The sequence below is a fragment of the Lepidochelys kempii genome, chromosome 28 (assembly GCF_965140285.1).
Source record: "Lepidochelys kempii isolate rLepKem1 chromosome 28, rLepKem1.hap1, whole genome shotgun sequence".
In the NCBI taxonomy this organism is placed as follows: domain Eukaryota; kingdom Metazoa; phylum Chordata; order Testudines; family Cheloniidae; genus Lepidochelys; species Lepidochelys kempii.
In genome coordinates, this window is record NC_136407.1 from 2,010,863 (window position 1) to 2,038,031 (window position 27,169).

A 27,169-nucleotide genomic window follows, 5' to 3' on the forward strand; every position below is an offset into this window, starting at 1 on the left:
GTGACCTCCAGTAGAATGACTCCTGACTGACACCGGAGTGAGCGAGAGGGGAATCACTGTTGACTCATCTCCAGCTTCTCGTCCACTGTCACCCCTAGGTCCTTTTCTGCAGAACTGCTGCCGAGCCATTCGGTCCCTAGTCTGTAGCGGTGCATGGGATTCTTCCGTCCTAAGTGCAGGACTCTGCACTTGTCCTTATTGAACCTCATCAGATTTCTTTTGGCCCAATCCTCCAATTTGTCTAGGTCCCTCTGTATCCTATCCCTACCTGCCACTCCTGTATCTACCACTCCTCCCAGTTTAGTATCATCCGCAAATTTGCTGAGAGTGCAATCCACACCATCCTCCAGATCATTTATGAAGATATTGAACAAAACCGGCCCCAGGACCGACCCTTGGGGCACTCCACTTGATACCGGCTGCCCTCTAGACATGGAGCCATTGATCACTCCCCGTTGAGCCCGACGATCTAGCCAACTTTCTACCCACCTTATAGTGCATTCATCCAGCCCAGACTTCTTTAACTTGCTGACAAGAATACTGTGGGAGACCGTGTCAAAAGCTTTGCTGAAGTCAAGGAACAATACATCCACTGCTTTCCCTTCATCCACAGAACCAGTAATCTCATCATAGAAGGCGATTAGATTAGTCAGGCATGACCTTCCCTTGGTGAATCCATGCTGGCTGTTCCTGATCACTTTCCTCTCATGTAAGTGCATCAGGATTGATTCTTTGAGGACCTGCTCCATGATTTTTCCGGGGACTGAGGTGAGGCTGACTGGCCTGTAGTTCCCAGGATCCTCCTTCTTCCCTTTTTTAAAGATGGGCACTACATTAGCCTTTCTCCAGTCGTCCGGGACTTCCCCCGATTGCCATGAGTTTTCAAAGATAATGGCCAATGGCTCTGCAATCACAGCCGCCAATTCCTTCAGCACTCTCGGATGCAGCGCATCCGGCCCCATGGACTTGTGCTCATCCAGCTTTTCTAAATAGTCCCAAACCACTTCTTTCTCCACAGAGGGCTGGTCACCTCCTCCCCATGCTGTGCTGCCCAGTGCAGCAGTCTGGGAGCTGAGCTTGTTCGTGAAGACACAGGCAAAAAAAAGCATTGAGTACATTAGCTTTTTCCACATCCTCTGTCACTAGGTTGCCTCCCTCATTCAGTAAGGGGCCCACACTTTCCTTGGCTTTCTTCTTGTTGCCAACATACCTGAAGAAACCCTTCTTGTTACTCTTAACATCTCTTGCTAGCTGCAGCTCCAGGTGCGATTTGGCCTTCCTGATTTCATTCCTGCATCCCCGAGCAATATTTTTATACTCTTCCCTGGTCATTTGTCCAATCTTCCACTTCTTGTAAGCTTCTTTTTTATGTTTAAGATCCGCAAGGATTTCACTGTTAAGCCAAGCTGGTCGCCTCCCATATTTACTATTCTTTCAACACATCGGGATGGTTTGTCCCTGTAACCTCAATAGGGATTCTTTGAAATACAGCCAGCTCTCCTGGACTCCTTTCCCCTTCATGTCAAGAAGGCCAATGGCATTTTGGGATGTATACGTAGGGGCATTGCCAGCAGATCGAGGGACGTGATCGTCCCCCTCTATTCGACATTGGTGAGGCCTCATCTGGAGTACTGTGTCCAGTTTTGGGCCCCCCACTACAAGAAGGATGTGGATAAATTGGAGAGAGTCCAGCGAAGGGCAACAAAAATGATGAGGAGTCTGGAACACATGACTTATGAGGAGAGGCTGAGGGAACTGGGATTAATTAGTCTACGGAAGAGAAGAATGAGGGGGGATTTGATAGCTGCTTTCAACTACCTGAGAGGTGGTTCCAGAGAGGATGGTTCTAGACTATTCTCAGTGGTAGAAGAGGACAGAACAAGGAGGAATGGTCTCAAGTTGCAGTGGGGAGGTTTAGGTTGGATTTTAGGAAAAACTTTTTCACTAGGAGGGTGGTGAAACACTGGAATGGGTTCCCTAGGGAGGTGGTGGAATCTCCTTCCTTAGAAGTTTTTAAGGTCAGGCTTGACAAAGCCCTGGCTGGGATGATTTAATTGGGGATTGGTCCTGCTTTGAGCAGGGGTTTGGACTAGATGACCTCCTGAGGTCCCTTCCAACCCTGATATTCTATGATTCTATGAATTGGACCTATTGACTCCAGTATGACAATGGAGTGAGCAAGAGGGGAAATGGCCATGTGAACTCCAGAAGAATGACTCCTGATTGACACCGGAGTGAGCTAGAGGGGAAGCAGTCCTGTGCACTCCAGTAGAGTGACTCCTGATTGACACCGGAGCGAGGATTATGAATTTACGTACCTTGCTTGTTGTCTTGCTCTGGGGCCAGTTCTGCTACGAGACATTGGTAGAAGGGGTCCCCTCCAAACCTGTCAGCCCCCAACACTACAGGGAGAAATGGAGCAGACAGACAACAGGTATGGGGAGGAGTTTGGGGTGGTGGTGGGAAGGATTGGGGGGGGTCAGGAATGAGATTGGGGAAAACTAGGAGTTCGGGGGAAGTTTGGGGGGAAGGCCAGAAGGGGGCCAGAGGGGTGAATTTGGGGGAGGTTTCCAGGGAAGGTTGGGAGGTCAAAGTGAGTTGGGGTGGATCAGGCTGAGTTTGGGGGTGTCCCCTCCCCATGCCCGGCCCCCCACTGTCTGGCTCACCCTGGGAGTTAATTGTCACCTTGTCCAGCTCGTTATGATATTCAGCAATCTCCTTGGGGGAACAAACAGAGCCAGAGCATGACGAAGCAGAACTGTTCTTAATGTTTTCTCTGAATAGTGTGGGGGTGCCTCAGTTTCCCCTAGGCCATTCTTAAGTATCTAGATGGGGGATGAGGGTGTATGATCCTTGCAGAGCCCTAGAGGGCAGGTGTGGGCAGGGGTCTGAACACAGACAATGGCCAACACCCTGTTTCCTGGCAGCTGATGACCTGGGCCCTTCCCCCCTGCAAGGTGAGAGCTAAAGGGTTGGAGAACAAAGGGATCCGGTGCCCTCCTGGCCCGGGAAAGGGACAAAGCCCGGGAGGAGGAGGGGGGGGCTGGAGGGAGTTTCAGTTTGAGGCTGGCAGAGACATGGAGTGAAGGGCAGACGTGGTTGTCTGGCTCACTGCCCCCCAAAATGGACCCAGCTGAGGGGTCCTGTTCTCTGCACCTACAAGCTCTGTGTTAGACCATGTTCCTGTCGCCTAATAAACCTTCTGTGTTGCTGGCTGGCTGAGAGTCACATCTGACTGCGGAGTTGGGGGGCAGGACCCTCTGGCCCCCCCCAGGACCCCGCCTGGGCGGACTCGCTGGGGGAAGTGCACGGAGGTGCAGAGGATGCTGGATGCTCCGAGGTCAGACCCAGGAAGGTGGAAGCCAGGTGAGCTGTGTGTCCTGCAGACAGGCTGCTCATAGAGAGGAGACTTCCCCAGAGTCCTGCCTGGCTTCGTAGGGAGCAGTTCCAGAGCATCGCCCGGGGACTCCGTGACACAGAGACCCCGGGAACGAGCGAGACTCAGGGTGGGCAGCGGGACCCTAACACTGTGGGGTGTTGTCTGGGGATGGAGAGATAAGATTAGCTGTGTAGGGACGGACGGACGGGGCAAGGCATTGATGAATTAACAGAGCACAGATTGTTTGCCGCCTCTGGGGAAACTGAGGCACAGAACATTTCCAGGGGAGCAAAGTCACTCAGGAAGGGAACCCCGGCATCCTGATGCCCCCAGCAGCCCCCACCCCAGCCCCGCAGCAGCTCACGCGGATCATGGCCATGACGTGGTCGCAGTCGGTGCTCTGGGCCGGGCGGACAACGCACTCCATGGCCACCTGGGGCCGGCGGGCGATGGGGGCTGGGTGTGGCCTTCAGCCTGCACCTGCGATCTATATAGCGCAGGGATTTACAGCTGTCCAGGCAACCCCTCCCTCCCCACAAGATCAGGATCTGGCTGTCCGAGCCGGATTGGGGAGGGGGGGGAATTCGCAAGTCCGGGGAAGCTGCGGCTCAGATGAAACCACACGCTGGAGGATGGGAAGACAAGCGAGCAGGGCACGTGCCGGGGTGAAAGATCCCGCGTGAACCCCTTATTCCCACCCCCTGCCGCTGGGTCCTGAGAAGCCACTGCAGCTGGGGTGGTAACAAGGCCCCCCCCGCCCCATGCCAGGGGAATCAGAGCTCTGAGAGCTACCTCCGGCTGTGGATAATTCCCACTGGGGTGGAGGAGTCCCAGCCCCCCCCCAGCTCTAACCCACCAGCCCCCACTCCCCTCCCAGAGCCGGGGAGAGAACCCAGGAGTCCTGGCCCCCCAGCCCCGCCCCCGGCTCTAACCCACCAGCCCCCACTCCCCTCCCGGAGCCAGGGAGAGAACCCAGGAGTTCTGGCCCCAGCCCCAACCCACCAGCCCCCACTCCCCTCCCCAGAGCCGGGGAGAGAACCCAGGAGTCCTGGCCCCCAGCCCCGCCCCCGGCTCTAACCCACCAGCCCCCACTCCCCTCCCGGAGCCGGGGAGAGAACCAGGAGTCCTGGCCCCCAGCCCCCCCAGCTCTAATCCACCAGCCCCCACTCCCCTCCCAGAGCCGGGGAGAGAACCCAGGAGTTCTGGCCCCAGCCCCAACCCACCAGCCCCCACTCCCCTCCCAGAGCCGGGGAGAGAACCCAGGAGTCCTGGCCCCCCAGCCCCCCCGGCTCTATCCCACCAGCCCCCACTCCCCTCCCGGAGCCAGGAGAGAACCCAGGAGTTCTGGCCCCCAGCCCCAACCCACCAGCCCCCACTCCCCTCCCAGAGCCGGGGAGAGAACCCAGGAGTCCTGGCCCCCAGCCCCGCCCCCGGCTCTAACCCACCAGCCCCCACTCCCCTCCCGGAGCCGGGGAGAGAACCCAGGAGTCCTGGCCCCCAGCCCCGCCCCCGCTCTAACCCACCAGCCCCCACTCCCCTCCCGGAGCTGGGGAGAGAAACCAGGAGTCCTGGCCCCCAGCCCCCCCAGCTCTAATCCACCAGCCCCCACTCCCCTCCCAGAGCCGGGGAGAGAACCCAGGAGTCCCTGGCCCCCAGCCCTGCCCCGGCTCTAACCCACCAGCCCCCACTCCCCTCCCGGAGCCGGGGGAGAGAACCCAGGAGTTCTTGCCCCCAGCCCCCCCCCCCCGGCTCTATCCCACCAGCCCCCACTCCCCTCCGGAGCCAGGGAGAGAACCCAGGAGTCCCTGGCCCCCAGCCCCCCCCAGCTCTATCCCACCAGGCCCCCACTCCCCTCCCGGAGCCAGGGGAGAGAACCCAGGAGTTCTGGCCCCAGCCCCAACCCACCAGCCCCCACTCCCTCCCAGAGCCGGGGAGAGAACCCAGGAGTCCTGGCCCCCAGCCCCCCCAGCTCTATCCCACCAGCCCCCACTCCCCTCCCAGAGCCAGGGAGAGAACCCAGGAGTCCTGGCCCCCAGCCCCGCCCCCGGCTCTAACCCACCAGCCCCCACTCCCCTCCCGGAACCAGGGAGAGAACCCAGGAGTCCTGGCTCCCAGAAACAGCACGGCCCAGCCACTTTTCTATTTTTTTTGTCCACAGTAAAGATGGCGGCCATGGCCTCACCGTGCCCACGGTCACGTGGCCAAGGCAGCGGCGCAATGCATCCTGGGCCGCCGGGAAATCCCCAACTCGTGCATGTGGATGCAAAGTGCCCGGGGAGAGAGACTGGAGGGGGAGATCTCCGCGGAGGTGACTTTTTGGGGGGCTGGGAGGGGGCTCGGTGCGGGGTGGCGATGATGGCGGAGTCAGGCACGGGGCGGGGGGAGGCCGCGATGCTGGCCCGAGAGCTGGCCCGAGACCGGGCTGGGGTGAAGCTGTGAGGTTATGAATCAGGGTCTGAGTCATGAAAGCACTTCTGGTCTGGCTCCGGCTCAAGAGGGGGGAGGCGGAGTACCCCGGGGGCGCTGAGATCCGCGGGGGACCGGTCGGTAGAACGTTGAGATCTGCGAGGTTCCGATCGGTGGAATGTTGAGGCCCGCAGGGTTCTGATCGGTGGAATGTTGAGATCCGCAGGGTTCCGATCGGTGGAATGTTGAGATCCGCGGGGTTCTGATCGGTGAATGTTGAGATCCGCGGGGTTCCGGCCCCTAGAACGTTGAGGTTCCCCACTGAGGGTTCTGATCCGTGGAGCACTGAGCTCTGCGAGGGTTGGGTCGGTGGAACGTCGAGATCCGTGGGGTTCCGGTCTGTGGAACGTTGAGATCCGCGGGGTTCCGGTCTGTGGAACGTCGAGATCCGCGGGGTTCCGGTCTGTGGAATGTCGAGATCCATAGGGTTCCGGTCCGTGGAATACCGAGATCTTGTAGGGTTCTGATGCATTAAACATTGAGATCCATTGAGGGTTCTGATCCGTGGAGCATTGAGATCCATGGGTTCCATTCCCTGGAATGTTGAGATCCGCAGGGTTCCGGTCCCTGGAACGTCGAGGTCCGCGGGGTTCCGGTCCCTGGAACGTCGAGGTCCGCGGGGTTCCGGTCCCTGGAACGTCGAGGTCCGCGGGGTTCCGGTCCCTGGAATGTCGAGGTCCGCGGGGTTCCGGTCCCTGGAACGTCGAGGTCTGCGGGGTTCCGGTCCCTGGAACGTCGAGGTCTGCGGGGTTCCGGTCCCTGGAACGTCGAGGTCCGCGGGGTTCCGGTCCCTGGAATGCTGAGATCCGTGGGGTTCCGCTCCCTGGAACGCTGAGGTCTGTGGGGTTCCGGTCCCTGAAACGCTGAGGTCTGCGGGGTTCCGGTCCCTGGAACGTTGAGGTCCGCGGGGGTTCCGGTCCCTGGAACGTTGAGATCCACCGAGGGTTCCGATCCGTTGAACATGAAGATCCATTGGGGGGCGGGGAATAGACTCGGCCCATGGCACATCGGGGGTGGCAGGGTTCTGGCCATGGAATGTTGAGATCTGCCGGGGGGCAAGGGGCAAGGGGGGGTGTCCTGATCTGTGTGACTTCCGGCTCCACAGGGTTCCAACGTAACGTTCTGATCCGCGGGCGTCCTGACCCTTGGAACGCTGCGATCTGCGGGGTTCGGCCCCCCCGAACATCGAGATCAGGGTGGGGGAGATAGGCAGAGCGAAAGGGAGGGAATCTCCCGCCAAGCTCCCCGCCCCGGCCATCCTGGAAGGTGACCGGAGGACTTGGGCCGATGATTAATTCTTCCTCCTTATTTGTATCGCGACAGGGCCTGCGTTGGGCCCAGTCTTGGACCGGGCCCGACCGCGCCAGGTGCTGTACGAATCCAGAACACAGAGACGCTCCCTGCCGCCCCCCCCAGTCTAAGTGTCGGACAAGAGACAGAGAACAGACAGTCCGGGGAGCGGGGAGACAAGGAAACAATGAAACAATCTTGCCATGCACTGTCCAGTTTTTTCTGAAGGGCCTGGGGGGTGGGGGGCACATCCAGAGGCTGGCAGGTCATCTCCGTAGCCATGACGGTGGAGAGGGGGCCCCCGAGTGTGTGGGTGGGGGTGGGGAGGTGTGGGGGGAGAGATATGGAATTCCGGGGCGGGGGGGAGGTAAGGAGGGAGCGTCTTAAATGAGGTGGGAGGGTTTGTGCAGAATCTTGGCCTGATGAAGGGTGGGGTGTGCTGGTCCCCCTGGCAAAACGGGGGTGGTCGGGGCGTGTGTCTACATTTTGAGGGATGCAGGAGGGGCCTGGACAGGGCAGTGCACAGGGGGGATTACTTGGGGGGTGTCTGTCTGGGGAACTGGGGGCTGCATGGGGCCCTGGCTGGAGCAATGGGGGGTGCTTGGGGGCCTGGCTGGGGGTGGGGCAATGGGATGGGGTGCATAGGGGACCTGGCTGGAGCAGTGGGGGGGTGCATAGGGGACCTGGCTGGGGGTGGGGCAATGGGACGGAGGTGCATCGGGGCTCTGGCTGGAGCAATGGGGGGTACTTGGGGACCAGGCTGGGGGTGGGGCAATGGGATGGAGGTGCATAGGGGACCTGGCTGGGGGTGGGGCAATGGGATGGGGGTGCATAGGGGACTGGCTGGGGGTGGGGCAATGGGATGGGGGTGCATAGGGGCTCTGGCTGGGGGTGGGGCAATGGGATGGGGGTGCATAGGGGCCCTGGCTGGAGCGGGGGGGGGGTGCATGGGGACCTGGCTGGGGGTGGGGCAATGGGATGGGAGTGCATAGGGGACTGGCTGGGGGTGGGGCAATGGGATGGGGGTGCATAGGGGCTCTGGCTGGAGCGGTGGGGGGTGCATGGGACCCTGGCTGGGGGTGGGGCAATGGGATGGGGGTGCATAGGGGCTCTGGCTGGAGCGGTGGGGGGTGCATGGGACCCTGGCAGGGGGTGGGGCAATGGGATGGGGGTGCATAGGGGCTCTGGCTGGAGCGGTGGGGGGTGCATGGGACCCTGGCAGGGGGTGGGGCAATGGGATGGGGGTGCATAGGGGCTCTGGCTGGAGCGGTGGGGGGTGCATGGGACCCTGGCAGGGGGTGGGGCAATGGGATGGGGGTGCATAGGGGACCTGGCTGGAGCGGTGGGGGGTGCATGGGACCCTGGCTGGGGGTGGGGCAATGGGATGGGGGTGCATAGGGGACCTGGCTGGAGCGGTGGGGGGTGCATGGGACCCTGGCAGGGGGTGGGGCAATGGGATGGGGGTGCATAGGGGCTCTGGCTGGAGCGGTGGGGGGTGCATGGGACCCTGGCAGGGGGTGGGGCAATGGGATGGGGGTGCATAGGGGCTCTGGCTGGAGCGGTGGGGGGTGCATGGGACCCTGGCAGGGGGTGGGGCAATGGGATGGGGGTGCATAGGGGCTCTGGCTGGAGCGGTGGGGGGTGCATGGGACCCTGGCAGGGGGTGGGGCAATGGGATGGGGGTGCATAGGGGACCTGGCTGGAGCGGTGGGGGGTGCATGGGACCCTGGCAGGGGGTGGGGCAATGGGATGGGGGTGCATAGGGGCTCTGGCTGGAGCGGTGGGGGGTGCATGGGACCCTGGCAGGGGGTGGGGCAATGGGATGGGGGTGCATAGGGGACCTGGCTGGAGCGGTGGGGGGTGCATGGGACCCTGGCAGGGGGTGGGGCAATGGGATGGGGGTGCATAGGGGACCTGGCTGGAGCGGTGGGGGGTGCATGGGACCCTGGCTGGGGGTGGGGCAATGGGATGGGGGTGCATAGGGGACCTGGCTGGAGCGGTGGGGGGTGCATGGGACCCTGGCAGGGGGTGGGGCAATGGGATGGGGGTGCATAGGGGCTCTGGCTGGAGCGGTGGGGGGTGCATGGGACCCTGGCAGGGGGTGGGGCAATGGGATGGGGGTGCATAGGGGCTCTGGCTGGAGCGGTGGGGGGTTCATGGGGGAGGGCAGCAGAAAAGGCCAAACCATGCAGCGCCAGCCTCTCTCTCTGGGGCTATTTTGGTTTCTCCCGAGAGGGGAGGGGACGTGTCTCAGCCAGGAAGGACTTTGGCTCCTCCCCCCCCTTCCTCCATTCCAGTCTTGGTTCATCCTGGACCAGCCCATTGTGTCTTAATGGAGGGGGAGCGCTATATTTTTAAGGGGGAACCTTGTTCCCCCCGTCCTGAGCAGTCCCCCTCCCCGCTTGTTGCCTGTCTGTATTGCATGAGGGATGGGTCTGTTCCCTCCCCATTTGAAAGGATTTGAACCGTTTTTTCAAACACACACACCCCTTCCCCGTTTCCAGAATGGTAGGGCCCGCCTGCCCTCTCTTACCCCTGCCACTGGAAGGCACCATTATGCGAAACAGGGGGGGCAGACAAAGTGTGTGTGCGAGGAGTATGTTCTCAGGGTTGAAGGCGCCAGGCACATAGCGGGAAGGGGAAGGGAGCTCCCCACCCAAGCTTTCGTGCACAAGGGCGGGGTGTGTGTGCGTTAAACCTTGAGCTATTGGGGGGGGTCTTGAAGGCGTCGTCCCCCTCTCCGGCAGGAATGGTATGGCCCGCCCGGTGCCTCTCCCTCCCTGGGGCTGCCTGGAACGTTCCGAGAACGTCGAGTGGGCGGGGCGACAAGCAGGAGTGGGTGGGGCAATGGGTGGAGGGAAGAGAGGGGGGACAGGCAGGGGGAGGGAGGAGTGGGGGAGCAGTGGGGTGAGGGAAGGGAGGTGGGGGGGAGGAGTGGGGGGCACAGGCAGGGAGAGGGTGGGGAGGTGGGGGAGGGAAGAGGGGGGACAGGCAGGGGAGGAGTTGGGGGGCAAACAGGGAAGGGAGAAGAGGGGGGCAGGGGGAGCGAGGGGAAGGAGCAAGTGAGGGGTGGGAGGAGTGGGGGGAAAGGGGGAGGAGCAGGTGAGGTGAGGGAGGAGTGTGAGGGAAAGAGGGAGGAGCAGGGGAGGGGAGGGAAAGGGGACTCAGTGACCCCCCAGGTCCCTTCCAGCCCCATGTTCCTGTGCACAAAGGCCCAGTCCCCAGCCCGGTGCACGGCTCTTCCTGCGTCTGCGCCAAACCCCACTCTGATGTGGGAGGGGAAAGTAGCAGAGACTTTCGCTTCCAGCTCCCCCCCCCTCCGCTCTAACCATCAGACCCCACTCCCCTCCCAGAGCCATGAATAGAACCCAGGAGTCCTGGCTCCCAGCCCCCCTGCTCTAACCACTAGCTGGTATTTTTCTAACACAAGCAGAAATTGCACCCACCACGAGGCGTCTCTATTTTGGACTTCGCTATGATGAATAAAGATGAATTAATCTCTGGCCTGGAAACTGGTGGTTGCCTAGGGACCCGTGTTTGTGACCTGGTTACATTCGATATGGGCAAATATGCTCCTCATCAGTAAAATGCACACTTAATGCTGCTAGTTTCCCAAAGCGGAGGAAAAGTGTAGACAGAAATATGAGAATTGGGAGTTCTTTAAAAATCCACAAAAGCTGCCAGCAAGAGACAGAAATAAATTTGGCTAAATGCCCATCCTGTGTCAGCGATGAAGGCAGCCGTTAGAAATAAAAGCAACGTACAACAAATGGGAAAAAAAGGGGGGGAAATAGATTGCAATCAATTAGAAGTTGTGACGTGTAGGAAATTGCTAAGGGAAGCTAAAGACATGAGAAGAAAAAAGCTGGCAGGGTGAAGGACAATAAGGAGTGTTTTAAAGTATATATTAGGAGCAGAAGAAATTGTAGATGCAAAGAGTAAAACAGTTAATGATGCAAAGACGGGCGAAGCGATCAATAAACATTGGTGTTCTATGTTTGGGAAGGAGCAGGATGATGTATCCATGTCACATGAGGCTGATGAGGTACTTTCTGGCCTGTTACTAACCAAGGAGGTTATTTGATATTAAGCATCATCCACTCCAGATCAACATTTTTAAATCAGCAGGCCGGGATAACTGGTATCCAAGAGTTCCCATCGAGTTGGCCGAGGGAGGTCTCTGGCTCGCCAATGTTAATACATAGTAAATCTTGCAAGGCCGGGGAAATTCCAGAATAGTGCTGATGTTGTGCCGAAAGGGGGATGCCCCGGATATAGGCCCATTAGCTGCTACGGGATTCAGTTGAGGAAGGGCTAGAGATAGAGGGCTAGAGATTAAAGCCCGTCAATGGGGCTTTATGGGAAATGGGCCTTGTCAAACAAACCTTTTGCAAGTCAGGTTCGTAAAGGTAACTGGAGTTGGGATTCAAAATAGCGCAACGCCGTTATGAATAGCATTCCCCGGCGGACAGACCTGGCCCCCGGCAGATGCATGCTTAAATTGGGGGGGGCTTCCCAAGCGGGGTCCTGCAGGGATCTGTGCCTGACGCCATGTGGAGTTTTTCTCGATGGGTCTGGACGGTTGTGTGACACTGCGTCAGGCAGGAGATTGGCAGAGCGGAAAATAGAGAGGGGGCCGGGGCTGGCCTACAGAGCGACTTCGGAAGCTGGGTGTACAAAATGTGTGTTTAATCCAGCCAGATTCATACCTCTAGGAACAAGAGGGGTAACTCGAACCCTGCTACCCCTTTCCAAACCCTGACCCCTCTCACCCACCCTTGCCTTCACCCTAACCCTTATCTCTGATTTCACCTTAACCCTAACCTTCAATTTCACCCTAACCCTTATCTCTAATTTCACCCTAACTTTCAATTTCACCCTAACCTTTATCTCTGATTTTACCTGAACCCTTATCTCTAATTTCACCTTAAACCTTATCTCTGATTTCACCCAAACCCTAAACTTCAATTTCACTTTAACCCTTACCTCTGATTTCACCCTAACCATTATTATCTCTAATTTCACCCTAACCCTTAGCTCTGATTTTACCCTAACCTTCAATTTCATCCTAACCCTAACCTTTAATTTCACCCTAACTTTCAATTTCACCCTAACCCTTATCTCAGATTTCACCCTAACCTCAACCTCCAATTTCACCTTAACCCGTATCTCTAATTTCACCTTAACCCTTATCTCTGATTTCACCCTAACCTTCAATTTCATCCTAACCCTTACCTCTGATTTCACCTTAACCATTATTATGTCTAATTTCAACTTAACCCTTATCTCTAATTTCACTCCAACTTTCAATTTCACCTTAACCCTTCTCTCTGATTGTCACCCTACCTCTAGGAAACAGCTAGAATGGAGCCGATGTTGGACCCCGGGCTGGAGCCACCCCTGAGCCAGGAGAGCTTCTCTGATTGGTGGAGCATGATGTAAGTGTCGGGGGAACCCCCTCGCTCCTTGCCCCCTCCACCCAGATTAGTAGCCCCCCCCCCCCCCCCAGGCTTCACCCCGCCTTCCCTAACATAATCGTCCCCACTTTCCCTTCTCAATACCTGCCCCCACATGCCCCAAACCCCTGGTAATTTAGGTATGGTGAGCTCAGAGAGGGGCAGAGCAGAGCTGGGTTCCGTTTGCATGGTGCGGGGGGCGGAGGGGACAGCTTGGATCCCCCCCCCACACACACACATTTTTATCTTTCTTGTCTCTCTCAATAGGCTGCACCCCACCAATGTGGATCCCACAGCACCAGAGAACCAGGAGCTGTTTGTAAGTGCTGGGGGCCAGTGGGGAATAGAACCCAGGAGTCCTGTCTCTCAGCCACGCCCCCACCCCCTTGGCCACACTCCCCTCCCAGAGCCGGGGAGAGAACCCAGGAGTCCTGGCTCCCAGCTCCCCCTGATCTAACCCACCAGCCCCCACTCCCCTCCCAGAGCCGGGGAGAGAACCCAGGACTCCTGGTTCCCAGCTCCCCCCTGCTCTAACCCACAAGGGTGGACTCAGGGGGCTGGAGAGCAGTGGGGCGACTATGGGTGCAGTGGGACATGGGAGAATAGCAGGGGAATGGTGAGGGGCTGGGGGCTGGGAGGCCGTGGGGCTGGCTGGATCCGAGGTAGAAGGCAGGGTTGAGGGAGGGGGCAGAGGATTCTGTGGGGGGCTGAGGTCGGTTGGGGGTGTGGGGAGAGCCTGGGCTGTGGCATTAACCCTTCGCTCGCCATGTCTCCCCCACAGAGCCTCCCGGACCCGGACCTGGGCCTGGGCCTCTCTGACTCGGCGGACCCCTCCCTCCTGCTCCCGCAGGCTGGGGGGAGCGACGAGGGCTGGGAGCTCCCCGGGCCGGCCCCGGAGCCGCCTCCCACCTCTTCCACCGTCCCCTCCACCGAGGATTACGCTGGGGAGCATGGATTCGAGCTGACCTTCCAGCAGTCGGGGACCGCCAAGTCCGTCACCTGCACCGTACGGACCTGGCTAGGGGAAGCAGCATTCCAGGGAGGACTGGGGGGCAAGCAACCCAAATGAGCCCCTGCCCTGCTCCCTGCCCCACAGCGCCCCCTAGCGCCGCCCTGGGGCCAGCCTTGCCTGCCAGGGGAGGGCGTCCCCTGCTGAGCCCCCTGCCCCACCGCGCCCCCTAGTGCTGCCCTGGGGCCAGCCCTGCCTGCCAGGGGAAAGCACCCCCTGCTGACCCCCGTCTCCGTACCCCCACAGTACTCCCCGGAGCTGAACAAGCTCTTCTGCCAGCTGGCGAAGACCTGCCCCGTGCAGATCAAGATGGCCAGCCAGCCCCCGCCCGGTTCCATCGTCCGGGCCACGGCCGTCTACAAGAAATCGGAGCACGTGGCCGAGGTGGTGAGACGCTGCCCCCACCACGAGCGCTGCATGGAGTACAGCGATGGTGAGGGGCGTGGCTGGGGAGGGTGACGACCTGTGGAACTCCCTGCTGCATGGGGTGTATGTGTGTGAAACCCAGCTGGAGGGACCTTGGGATGGGGAGTCCTGGCTCTGATCTGCTGGAGGAGAAGGCTGGATGTTAGGGAGTGGGGATATGGGGCCCAGAGGTGTCCCCCCTTGAGTTGCCCCCTCGTCTCTCATGACAGGGGTCGCACCAGCCCGTCACCTGATCCGGATCGAGGGGAACCAGCAGGCACATTACCACGACGATGAAAACACCAAGCGCCAGAGTGTCACGGTGCCCTACGAGACGCCCCAGGTACCTGGACACGGGGCCTGTCCCCTCCAGGGGGCGCTGGCTCCCATCCGGCCCCAGGGCGGGGACTGGCTGGCTCAGGAGGGTGGGGAATGGGGCACGGGGCCTGTCCCCGGTAGGGGCCCCTGGCATCATTGCAATTCCCTCTCTGCCCTGCAGGTGGGGTCCGACTGCACCACCGTGCTGTATAACTTCATGTGCAACAGTTCCTGCATGGGGGGCATGAACCGGCGCCCCATCCTGGCCATCATCACTCTGGAGGGCAAGCAGTAAGTGCCCCCCAACCAGCCCTCCATGGGCCCCCGCCTCGTAGCTCCCCTCGGGGACCAGCACTTGGGAGAGAACTGACCACCCCCCACAACCTGTGTACCCCCATTCAGCCATGAAGCATTGGGGAGCTGTTGGGCTGGGAGCCAGGACTCCTGGGTTCTATCCCCGGCTCCAGGAGGGCAGTGAGATTCGGGGGGTGCTATTGAGCCAGGACTCCTGGGTTCTATCCCCGGCTCCAGGAGGGGAGTGAGATTCGGGGGGTGCTATTGAGCCAGGACTCCCCGGCTTCAGGAGGGGAGTGAGATTGGAGAGGGGAGGGCTGGGACCCAGGACTCTTGGGTTCCTGTCTGTGTCTAATGTCCGTTCTCTACCCTTCCGGCGCAGCGGGCAGCTCCTGGGGCGCCGATGTTTCGAGGTTCGAGTCTGCGCCTGCCCCGGACGGGACCGCAGGACAGAGGAGGAGAATTTCCAAAAGAAATTGACCGGCAGGGTCCTTAGCGGGGCCGGGACCCTCAAAGGGGCCAGAGCCAAGAGGGGTGAGTGCAGAGGCGGGCCCAGGAACTGAAAGGAGTTTGGGGTGGGGATCTGAGCGGGCAGGTGGAAGGGGAAGTGTGAGGTTCTGAGGGGGTGGAGCCAAAGGTGAGTGTGAAGGGAGGGGCCAAGAGGGTGGGGGTGGGGCCAATAGGGACTTACCCAAATGGGAGTCAATGTCCTTAATTCAGCACCAGCAAGACGTCGAAGCTGAAATCGACCCAACTTGATTAGCCAGTCTGACGTGCATTAGTGCTTAACAATTCCACCTGGGAATAATAGAAATTTCACCAAGATTTTTTATTCCATTTACCGATAACCATCAATAATCCATTCTTCCGTCAGTCGGAGCCATTGATCACACTTGTCTTACAACCATCAATGATCCATTCTTCCGTCAGTCGGACCCATTGATCACACTTCTCCTACAACCATCAATGATCCATTCTTCCGTCAGTCGGACCCATTGATCACACTTGTCTTACAACCATCAATGATCCATTCTTCCGTCGGTCGGACCCATTGATCACACTTCTCCTACAACCATCAATGATCCATTCTTCCGTCAGTCGGAGCCATTGATTACACTTGTCTTACAACCGTCAATGATCCATTCTTCCGTCGGTCGGACCCATTGATCACACTTCTCCTACAACCGTCAATGATCCATTCTTCCGTCGGTCGGACCCATTGATCACACTTCTCCTACAACCGTCAATGATCCATTCTTCCGTCGGTCGGACCCATTGATCACACTTCTCCTACAACCGTCAATGATCCATTCTTCCGTCGGTCGGACCCATTGATCACACTTCTCCTACAACCGTCAATGATCCATTCTTCCGTCGGTCGGACCCATTGATCACACTTCTCCTACAACCGTCAATGATCCATTCTTCCGTCGGTCGGACCCATTGATCACACTTCTCCTACAACCGTCAATGATCCATTCTTCCGTCGGTCGGACCCATTGATCACACTTCTCCTACAACCATCAATGATCCATTCTTCCGTCGGTCGGACCCATTGATCACACTTCTCCTACAACCATCAATGATCCATTCTTCCGTCAGTCGGACCCATTGATCACACTTGTCTTACAACCGTCAATGATCCATTTTTCCGTCGGTCGGACCCATTGATCACACTTCTCCTACAACCGTCAATGATCCATTCTTCCGTCGGTCGGACCCATTGATGACACTTGTTTTACAACCGTCAATGATCCGTTCTTCTGTCTTTCTAATCTATTTATCGGGAAATGTCAGTAAACGTCCATTCGCCTCGCCCACGCAAGCCAGTGACCAAATATTTCCATCAACAGTAGAAATTGGCAGATAGGCAAACTAAAGTCAATATTCTTCAATCAAACACAAATAAATTCTCCAGCAGGATGGATGCTCTTGCGATCTGTTGAGAGTAGGATTGAGGATATTCACTTGGTAATATTTTTGACCGGTGCTGAGGACAATTTGGGGGTTTTGGCGGTTATAAAGCTTTAACTTTTTGAAGCTCGTTCAATACTTATTCCCCAGAATAGGGCAGCTTGAGTTTCCCAGGGGGTGAAGGGCTTGACATGTGCTTTTCCTACCCCCTGCAGCTCTCCAGGCCAGCATGGAAACAGCTGAGAACCCCAAGAAGCGGGTGGTGTCCCCCGAGAAAGAGGTCTTCCTCCTCGAGGTGAGTCCTGGTGGGGAAATTGGGGGTTCAGGACTCCTGGCTTCTCTCCCTGGCTCTGGGAGTGGAATGGGCTCTAGTGGTTAGAGCAGGGAGGGCTGAGAGCCAGGACTCCTGGGTTCTCTCCCCAGCTCTGGCAGGGGAGTGGGGTCCATCCATCCTGTATGCAATTTGAGGGGATCTGGGATTAGAGGGCACTGGAGGGCGTTGGCCTGTCCTGTAGGGGAGGGGAGTCTGACCCTCCCCCCCACCTCTTTCTTTCTCTCCCCCCCACCAGGTTCACGGGCGCAAACGATACATGATGCTGAAGGAAATCAATGACGCCCTGGAGATGGTGGCCGCCAAGCAGCAGGGGGATTCGGAGAGTCACCGGAACCCCACACCCTCCAGGTGGAAAGGGGGCAGGGCCCTGCCTGGGAAGGGAGGGGGCCGGCCTGCCTCCTGGGGGGGCTGGGCCTAGCTGTACCAAAGGAAGCTCCCCCCTCTGATGGAAGGAGGCGGGGCCTAGCTGCAAAGGGGGAGGGGGGCTAAGGGTCCTCTCAGGGTTGGGGGCTCGATGCCCCAGGGGAGGTTCCCCCCGCTCTTCATGGAGAGAGGGAGGAGCCTGGCTTGACCCCTAACAGCGGGGTCCCTGCTGGTAAGGGAACAGAGTCTAGTTACACCCTTGGGCGTGGGACCTGCAGGGTTCTCTCCCTGGCTCTGGGAGGGGAGTGGGGGCTGGTGGTTAGAGCAGGGGTGCTGGGAGCCAGGACTCCTGGGTTCTCTCCCGGCTCTGGGAGGGGAGTGGGGGCTGGTGGTTAGAGCAGGGGTGCTGGGAGCCAGGACTCCTGGGTTCTCTCCCGGCTCTGGGTTGGGAGTGGGGGATGGGGGTTAGAGCAGGGGTGCTGGGAACCAGGACTCCTGGGTTCTCTCCCTGGCTCTGGGAGGGGAGTGGGGGCTGGTGGTTAGAGCAGGGGTGCTGGGAGCCAGGACTCCTGGGTTCTCTCCCGGCTCTGGGAGGGGAGTGGGGGCTGGTGGTTAGAGCAGGGGTGCTGGGAGCCAGGACTCCTGGGTTCTCTCCCGGCTCTGGGTTGGGAGTGGGGGCTGGGGGTTAGAGCAGGGGTGCTGGGAACCAGGACTCCTGGGTTCTCTCCCCAGCTCTGGGAGGGGAGTGGGGGCTGGGGGTTAGAGCAGGGGGGGCTGGGAGCCAGGACTCCTGGGTTCTCTCCCGGCTCTGGGAGGGGAGTGGGGGCTGGGGGTTAGAGCAGGGGTGCTGGGAGCCAGGACTCCTGGGTTCTCTCCCCAGCTCTGGGAGGGGAGTGGGGGCTGGGGGTTAGAGCAGGGGTGCTGGGAGCCAGGACTCCTGGGTTCTCTCCCGGCTCTGGGAGGGGAGTGGGGGCTGGTGGTTAGAGCAGGGGTGCTGGGAGCCAGGACTCCTGGGTTCTCTCCCCAGCTCTGGGAGGGGAGTGGGGGCTGGTGCTTAGAGCAGGGGGAGCTGGGTGCCAGGACTCCTGGGTTCTCTCCCCGGCTCTGAATCTCTCCCTTCTCTCCCCGGGGCAGGTTGCTGAAGACCCGGAAGGAGCCGGGGGACGGGCTGCTGCCTCGGAGCGGAAAGAGGCTGCTGGTGAAGGAGGAGGATTCTGAATAATCCCCCCCTCCGGAACCCCCCACCCTGTCCTGTCTTGCACTAAGCTAGTTTCCACTGCCAGCTTTTTACAAAGTCCCTCTCTCCCAAGGGGGGCAGGGTCAGCCTGACGGTCCCTTCCCCCGGCCCTCACTTCTCAGGACGGGGGCGGGGCGGGAAGATTTGTTCCCATCCTACTGAGGACCCCGCCCCCTGGTCCCATGACCCCCGCCCCCTGGTCCCATGACCCCGCCCCTGCGCTGCTCTGTGCCCCCGCCCCTGCCAGCAAACTTTTATATCAACTTTTTATACAATAAATCCAACTCTTTCTTAGCCGCCGCCTCCCCCTCCCTCTGTGTGAGGGTGGGGGGGGGCGGGGTAAAGTGCCAGTTAGCTGGGGGGGGCCGAGTTAATTAACATTGAATGTCCTGGGCGGGGGGGCTCGGCCTCGAGCGGGGTGCGGTAGGCCCCGGCGGGATTAACTCTCGGTGCCCTGGGAGGAAACCCGGGCGGCCCACGGATGGTGGGGAGGGGTCACTAACCCCCAGCTTGGTGATTCGGCGCGAGAGGCGACATGTCGACAAGAATCTGGAGCAGGAAGGGTTATTTGACCTCTGGATTCGGCCCGGGGCTGGAGCCCGGGGTCCAGTTCTGGTGTCAACAAATCAAATAGGGGGTGAGGTCTCCGGTAGCCCACCAATTACGGAAGATTAGGTGGGTGAGGCATTTTAACAGAGCGCCACAGGGCTCCTATGAATAGGGGCAGCCAGGGGGCTCCACATGGTGCCCCCGCCCCAAGCGCCACCCCCGCAACTCCCATTGACCGAGAACTGTGGCCAATGGGAGCTGCAGGGGCGTCGCCTGCGGACGGGGCAGGGCGCAGAGCCACCTGGCAGCGCCTCCGTGTAGGAGCCGGGGAACATGACGCTGCTTCCAGGAGCTGCTTGAGGAAAAGGCTACCCGGAGCCTGCACCTTTGACCCCCTCCTGCACCGCAACCCCCTGCTCCAGCCCTGATCCCCCTCCCGCCCTCTGAACCCCTCGATCCCAGCCCAGAGCACCCTCTTGCACCTGCAACGCCCCAGCCCCACCCCAGAGCCTACACCCCCAGGTGGATCCTAGACCCCTTCCCACACCCCTTGCCCCAGCCCAGAGCCCCCTCCCGCACCCTGAACTCATTTCTGGCCCCACCCCAGAGCCATCACCCCCCTCCCACACCCCAACCCCCCAATTTCATGAGCATTCATGGCCCGCCATACAATTTCCACACCCAGATGTGGCCCTTGGGCCAAAAAGTTTGCCCATCCCTGGTTTAAGCCATCCAAGACAGACAGCCATCCAGCCGCCTTTCGAAACCCTCCAGCAAAGATGGTCCCCACGACATAACCATCTAACGGAAACATCCCAAGACCTGGTAGTAATGGAGAGACTTCAAGTACCTGGACGTCTGTTGAAAAAGTAACGGGGTCGGTCCTGGGGCCGGTTTCGTTCAACATCTTTATCAACGATCTGGAGGACAGGGTTAACTGCACCCTCAGCAAGTTCGCAGATGACACTAAGCTGTGGGGAGAGGTAGATACGCTGGAGGGTAGGGATAAGATACAGAGGGACCTAGACAAATTAGAGGCTTGGGCCAAAAGAAATCGGATGAGGTTCAACAAGGACAAGTGCAGAGTCCTGCACTTAGGACGGAAGAACCCAACGCACAGCTACAGACTAGGGACCGAATGGCTCGGCAGCAGTTCTGCGGAAAAGGACCTAGGGGTGACAGTGGACGAGAAGCTGGATAGGAGTCAGCAGTGTGCCCTTGTTGCCAAGAAGGCCAATGGCATTTTGGGATGTATAAGTAGGGGCATTGCCAGCAGATCGAGGGACGTGATCGTCCCCCTCTATTCGACATTGGTGAGGCCTCATCTGGAGTACTGTGTCCAGTTTTGGGCCCCACACTACAAGAAGGATGTGGAAAAATTGGAGAAAGTCCAGGGGAGGGCAACGAAAATGATCAGGGGTTGGGGCACATCACTTACGAGGAGAGGCTGAGGGAACTGGGGTTGTTTAGTCTGCGGAAGAGAAGAATGAGGGGGGATTTGGTTGCAGCCTTCAACTGCCTGAAGGGGGGTCCCAAAGAGGATGGATCTAGACTATTCTCAGTGGTAGCAGATGACAGAACGAGGAGCAATGGTCTCAAGTTGCAGTGGGGAAGGTTTAGATTGGATATTAGGAAACACTATTTCACCAGGAGGGTGGTGAAACACTGGAATGCGTTACCTAGGGAGGTGGTAGAATCTCCTTCCTTAGATATTTTTAAGGCCCGGCTTGACAAAGCCCTGGCTGGGATGATTTAGTTGGGGTTGGTCCTGCTTTGAGCAGGGGGTTGGACGAGACACCTCCTGAGGTCCCTTCCAACCCTGATCTTCGATGAGTCCATGAAAACACCCAACATCCACGAAGGGCTTGGGGTGACTTTTTGGTCCAGAAAGCAGAAGCAAGGAGGGACGAAGCGGATTCGCGGCGGGGGTGGGGGGGAGGAGAGAGCCCAGGGAGGAGCAGTGGAAGTGAGGCGAGGTTTAGGAACCCCCCCCCCCCAATAGAAAACCCAAATGGGGCGGGGGGAAGACTCCAGATCGGCTCAGAGGCCAGGGGACCGGTTCTCCATGGCCGCTGAAGGCCGGGGGAGATGGAACGGGCTTTGTCCGCACCGGCGGAGATGGGAGGCGAACCCTGTTCCCTTTCAGGGGCGCTCGGCGGTAGGTTTGGTGCCCCTGGGGGGGCAAAAACTGGAGGATTTTGTGAACAAGTTGGGCAAACCCTGGGTTGACTTGTCCAGGTTGACGTGTCCTGCCTGAGCGCCCCTCCCCGGCCGATTCTCCTGCCCTTCTTCCCCATGGGCTGGGGCTGGCCCACGGATGCCCTTATCTGAGGGGGTCTGTTAGACAAAAAGCGGGGGGACCCTGGCTCCCCCCACTCCTGCCTCCCGGGGGTTCTGAGACCACCGGGTGCAGCAGTGATGGGCTCTGGTGGGAAGGGCCAGGAAATGGGGGGGGGGGCAGAGGTTGGGGTAGCTGGGGGGGGGGGCTGCGGGAGCCCACCTGTTTCCCAAGCCCCCTCCCCCGCATATACCTTGTTTTTTGCCCCCTGTCGTTCCCCGATTCGCCACAGGGGGGCAGCACCGCACCATTGCTCCCCCCCTCCCCCCCCCATTCAACACAGGGACCTGGCTTTATGAATGGGGCGGGGGGGGGGGGGTGTTGGAGCTGCCATTGTGTCCCTGTATAGCATCCCCTTCAAAGCAGGGACATCCCCCCCCACAGTTGTGTGTGTGGGGGGGCATGTTTTCAAGGGCCTGAGTGGGCGCCGAAGGGCTGGGTGATGGAGGGGTGCCCCTGGGGCAGGGAGGGGGCAGATATCCGACCCAGACCCCTTTCAGAGCAGGGACAGCTCCCCCCCCCCATCTGTAGGCACAGGCTTAATGAGCTTGTCTCTGGGGGGGGGGGGGCACCAGTACAAACACCGCCCCCCCCCCCATGGCACAGGCTGAATGGGGTGATGGAACCGCTTGGCCAGCTGTGGGGGGGGGGAGCAAGGGATGAATGAGCTCAATCCCCCCCCCCCCCCCCCGCAGCTCCTCTCCCCCGCCTTCCCGACCCCCAGCGCCTGCCAAGTCCTCGTCTCCGCCAGGAGGGGACTGGAAATTTCCTCCGTCCCCTTCCACTGACCTTGAGCCGGATCCTACTTCTGCCACCAGGTGGCGCGGAGACAAGATGCGGGGGGGGGGGGGGGTGGAGGGGAGGGCTCAGAGCTATGCCTCTCCCCCAGCTGCTGTCTCAGCCTCCCACAGAAGATAGAACCCAGGAGTCCTGGCTCCCAGCATCACCCCCCACACACACTCTAACCACTAGCCCCAACTGCCCTCCCAGAGCTGGGGAGAGAACCCAGGAGTCCTGGCTCCCAGCAGTCCCCCCTGCTCTAATCACTAGCTCCCACTCCCCTCCCAGAGCTGGGGAGAGAACCCAGGAGTCCTAGCTCCCAGCATTCCACCCCCCCTGCTCTAACCATTAGCCCCCACTCCCCTCCCAGAGCTGGGGAGAGAACCCAGGAGTCCTGGCTCCCAAGATGGTACTCTGTGGGTCTTGATGCAATGTTGACCTCCAGAATGACACTGTTGCAACTAATTGTCTATGAGGCAACTGTGCTTGTGCCGGGGGGGGGGGGACACTGGGTAAGCTGCAGTCCCCCCATTCAGAGGACTGAGCTCAGAGAGATTATAGGGGGGGGCATCATGAAAGCGACTGGGAGGTGCTGCTGGCCCCCGGCAGCCTGAGGCCCCCCCCCCCGGTTCTGTGGTCTATGGGGCAACAACGTTCCCCCCCGCCGCTGCCCCGCAGCCGGGCTTGGCCTGTTTGAGGCAGCGGCCGGCTGGCCTGGGCAGGGGGCAGGCTGGGACTTAATCAGCAAATGACCCCCCCAGGCCCAGCACCCCCCCCACAAGAGGGGTGGGATGGGGCTCCTCCATTGCCAGCAGAGATGGGGGGGGTGTCCAGGGCACGGATTGGCTGGATGGGGGGAGCAATGGGCCAGCCTCACATGCACCCTCCCTCCAGCCATCTGCCCCCACGACCCCCCCTCCCATCAAGCCAGCTCTGCCCCCCCCAAACCCCTTCCCCCACTCTGTCCAGGCTGGGCTCTGCCCCTCCCCACCTCCACATTGTTGCAACCCCTGTTCTACCCTGCACCTGCCCTGGAACCAGCCGCAGCTGGGGCTGAGGCCTTGGGGATCCTGCCCCCCCACCGCTGCCCACCTTGGGGGTGGGAGGCAGCAGCTGCACAGGGCAGGGGGGAGACACAAAATCCCCTGCCCCCCCTCCAAGCTAGACCTCCCCCCATCCCACGAAATCCCATAAGCTTCTGCCTTTTGCACTTCCTCTGGCCTTCCAGGGGCTTAGCCTGCTGGCCTGGGTCAACCCTTCAGGCACTGCAGAGCCGGGGGTGGGGGCTGCTCCGGGGGGGGGGAGCCGCAGAAGAGGGGGGGTGAGGCTGTTTAGGAAACGGCTCCCATAGTGGGGGGGGGGGGATGAAGCCATGTCCACACACACACACACACACACACACACACACACACACGGTGGTTCTTGGGGGGGGGTGGATTTGGGAAGGGGGTGCAAAGGAGTTGGGGGTGACGACAGTGAGGAGTGAGGGGGGCAGGGGAAGTTGGGGGCCTGACAGGGAGCTCATGGGGGGAGGAGCCACAGGGGGACTGCTGGGATGGGGGGGGTTGGTGGGCAGGGAGGGTGTGGGGGGGGGGACACAGGGGACTGGAGGGAGGAGCCAAGGGGGGGCTGGGGAGATTGGGGGCCATGGGGGGGCTAGTGGGTGGGAGGGGGGCAGAGAGGGCTGAGGGGATTGGGGGAGGGGAGGGAGTGAGCCGGGGAGCCCCCCTGCGTGGAGGGGCCATGACCCACATACTGATGAGCTGGGCTCCGTGCCAGCCCCCCCCACAAGTAGCCCCCCCCCCTTTGCTGCTGGCCCGGAACGCTCTGTTCCCCTGGCCCTGGCCCTGCGTGTGTGTGTGTGTCCCCGGTTAGTGGGGTTTTGAGTGTGTATCCACGCAGGTTGCGAAGAGAGCGTGGAAATCCATTGTGATTGTGTGTGACTGTGTCCAGTGTGTGCGTACTGCAGTGTGTGTAGCCAGTGTGGTTGTGTGTATACGTGGTGCAGAGGGGGTGTGTGTGCGGGGGGGGGTATGTGTCCACTGTGGTTGTGTTGTTGTGGGGGGGTGTATTTATAGCCATTGTGGGTTTGTGTGTGTATCGCAGTGGGGGGGTGTGTTGCAGTGGGTGTGTGATCAGGGACCGGTGTCTGTGTGTGTCACAGTGTGTGTGTGTATGTGTGTTGCATTGCATCTGTGTGTGAGACCAGGGACCGGTGTGTGTGTCACCAGGGACCCGTGTGTGTGTGTGTGAGACCAGGGACTGGTGTGTGTGTCACCAGGGACCGGTGTGTGTGTGTGTCTGTGTGTGAGACCAGGGACCCGTGTGTGTGAGACCAGGGACCGGTGTGTGTGTGTGTCTGTGTGTGAGACCAGGGACCCGTGTGTGTGAGACCAGGGACGGTGTTGTGTGTGAGACCAGGGACCCGTGTGTGTGAGACCAGGGACCGGTGGTGTGTGTGTGTCTGTGTGTGAGACCAGGGACCCGTGTGTGTCACCAGGGACCCGTGTGTGTGTGTCACCAGGGACCCGTGTGTGTGTGTGTGAGACCAGGGACCCGTGTGTGTGTCACCAGGGACCCGTGTGTGTGTGTGTGTGAGAGACCAGGGACCAGGGTGTGTGTGTGTGTGTGTGTGTGTGCTGTGTGTGTGTGAGAGAGAGAGAGACCAGGGACCCGTGTGTGTGTCACCAGGGACCGGGGTGTCTGTGTGTGTGTGTGTCTGTGTGTGTGTGACCAGGGACCCGTGTGTGTGTGTGTGTGTGTGTGTTGCATTGTCTCTGTGTGTGTGTGTCCAGCCCAGGTGTGTGTTGTGCTCTGTGACTCCCTGGACACCTGAGCTCCCTGCGGGCCTGTCTCCGTCCATCTATGGATCGGGTATCGACTGGGAATTAGGGCACTTTACACCCCATTGATCCGCCAGCCGGGGAGGGGGGGCCCCCTCCGGGCAGATGGGGGGGGAGGGGCAGAGCCAGACTGGGGGGTGGGGGGGAGGCTGGACGGATGCTGGGGGTACCTGCGGGGAGGGGAGCCGTGGGGCAAAGGAGCTGGGCGGGCGGAGGCTGGGGGGGCGGGGCAGGCAGAGGGGGGAGGTTTTGGGGGGGCGAGGACTGGGCAAGCGGAGAGGGGGAGGTTTTGGGGGGGGGCGAGGACTGGGCAGGCGGAGGGGGGAGGTTTTGGGGGGGGCGAGGACTGTGGCAGGCGGAGGGGGGGAGGTTTGGGGGGGCGAGGACTGGGCAGGCAGAGGGGGGCGGCAGGCTGGGCGTCCGTCCAGGGGCAGCGCCGGGGGCACTTAAGGCTGCGTCCCTCCCCCCTCGCCATGGGCACAAGTGCGTCCACCAGGCAGCCGGCCCAGACACACCCCCCACACCCCCCCCCACATGCTGGGAACAGCCCCCCCCACAGCGTGTGGCACCAGCCAACCCCAGAGGAGGGGGAGTCAGGGCCCCCGGGCACAGTGGGGCTGAGTGCTAGGAGTCCAGTCCCCCCACCAACCACTAGCCCCCACTCCCCTCCCAGAGCCCAGGCGAGAACCCAGGAGACCTGGCTCCCAGCCCCCCTGCTCTAACCCACCAGCCCCCCACTCCCCTCCCAGCACCGCTGAGAGAACCCAGGAGTCCCGGGCTCCCAGCCTGCTCCCCTCAACCACTAGCCCCCACTCCCCTCCCAGAGCCGTGGCAAGAACCCAGGAGTCCTGGCTCCTGCCCCTGCCTTAGGGACAGTCTCTCACTCGGTTTCCATGCAGCACCGGGGGGCTACAGGGGTAAAGCAGATCCCTTTCCCGCACGGGGGGGCAGGACCCCCAGCTCCAGGACCCCACCCCTTGGGTCCAGCCCCCACCCCACCCCAGTCCAGCCCCCATTCCGCCCCTTGCGAGGGATTGAGCAGGGCAGGAAGATTAACGCAGGACAATCTGTCAGGCCTGGCCCAGATGCAGTAATTGTGGGCAGGGGGGGATTAAAATGATCCGGGGGGGGGGGGGAATTAAATTCACCCAAGGGGAGAAAAATTATGTAGGTTACTAGGGGAGAAAATTCTTCCCAGGATGCTGGGGGAAGCCCCCCCCCAAAAAAAACAGGGTCTTGGGAAACAGATAGGAGGGGGCCCTGCAGGCTGTCCATTGCCCCCACCCCCACGACGGGATCTGTCCCTGGTCCTGCAGTAACCTCCCCCTCCCACGCAGAGCCAGGGAGAGAACCCAGGAGTCCTGGCTCCCAGCCCCCGCATCATGTGGAAGAACAAAACAGCATCCCCCTCCCTCTGTATCAGGGCACCCCGGCGCTCAGAAAAGGCCATAACGAGACGAACAAGACACACACCCTTCTCCTGTGTTTCCCCACCCCCTATGTGCTGGCCCCACCCTTTGCCACAGAAGGCCCCTCCCCCATCAGTGTTGCAGCCCCACCCCTACCCAAAGATCTGCCTTCCCCCCACCCCCCAATTAGTTACAGCACATCTTCTGACTCTTCTGCCGGGGACATTGGTGGGAGCGGTGGGATCTCCAATATTTGCCCCAGCAATTTATGTGTTGGGGGAGGGGAAAGCTGCGGGGGGGGGACACCACAGTGGCTCCAGTCTGGCTCTTGGGGGAAACTGAGGTATGGAAAGAGCTAAAAATGATTAGTCCCTCTGTCTAATGGGGTTCGTATCCTCCCTACCTCACGGGAAGACAAAGCAATTAAAGACCACAAAGTGCCCAGAGACTCTGGTAACAGACGCGAGCATCATAAGTTCTTAATTATTTAATTAGCGATCCCTCGCTCCGCTCAACAGCCGATCTCAAAGTGCTTTTACAAAAGGGGCTCCAGGATCGTAATGGAGAAACTGAGGCACGTAGACTGAAAGTGACTTGCCTCGTCACAGATCCAGGACTAGGCCTCAACTAGGCCGCACTGCCTCCCTAGTGAGGGACAAATTACACTGGGCTCCAACTTAAGTGCAGTTGTAATATATCCCATCCGTGACCTCCGTACCTTGTTGCGGTGAGTTCCACCGGCTATAAAACGTTCCACATTGAAAATTAAACATGGTTACCATCTA

General features: G+C 60.1%; 1 protein-coding gene across 1 annotated transcript; it reads left to right on the plus strand.

Annotated features, from left to right (window-relative positions):
* Window positions 1–5,590: 5,590 nt before the first annotated feature.
* TP53 (tumor protein p53) lies at window positions 5,591–18,759 on the plus strand. Its single transcript, XM_078850856.1, has 11 exons — window positions 5,591–5,687; window positions 12,488–12,573; window positions 12,859–12,910; window positions 13,373–13,597; window positions 13,847–14,033; window positions 14,236–14,348; window positions 14,505–14,614; window positions 15,000–15,151; window positions 16,747–16,826; window positions 17,101–17,213; window positions 18,363–18,759. The coding sequence occupies exons 1-11, from the start codon at window positions 5,634–5,636 to the stop codon at window positions 18,448–18,450; spliced, it is 1,260 nt and encodes a 419-aa protein (XP_078706982.1). The 5' UTR covers window positions 5,591–5,633; the 3' UTR covers window positions 18,451–18,759.
* The last annotated feature ends 8,410 nt before the right edge of the window (window positions 18,760–27,169 follow it).

Excerpts from the sequence above, each read along its gene's own strand:
- TP53 (XM_078850856.1), top strand. The coding sequence starts at position 5,634 with ATGTGGATGCAAAGTGCCCGGGGAGAGAGACTGGAGGGGGAGATCTCC. Across the intron at positions 14,034-14,235 it reads CTGCATGGAGTACAGCGATG|GGGTCGCACCAGCCCGTCAC; the intron begins GTGAGGGGCGTG and ends CTCTCATGACAG. Across the intron at positions 15,152-16,746 it reads AGGGGCCAGAGCCAAGAGGG|CTCTCCAGGCCAGCATGGAA; the intron begins GTGAGTGCAGAG and ends TACCCCCTGCAG.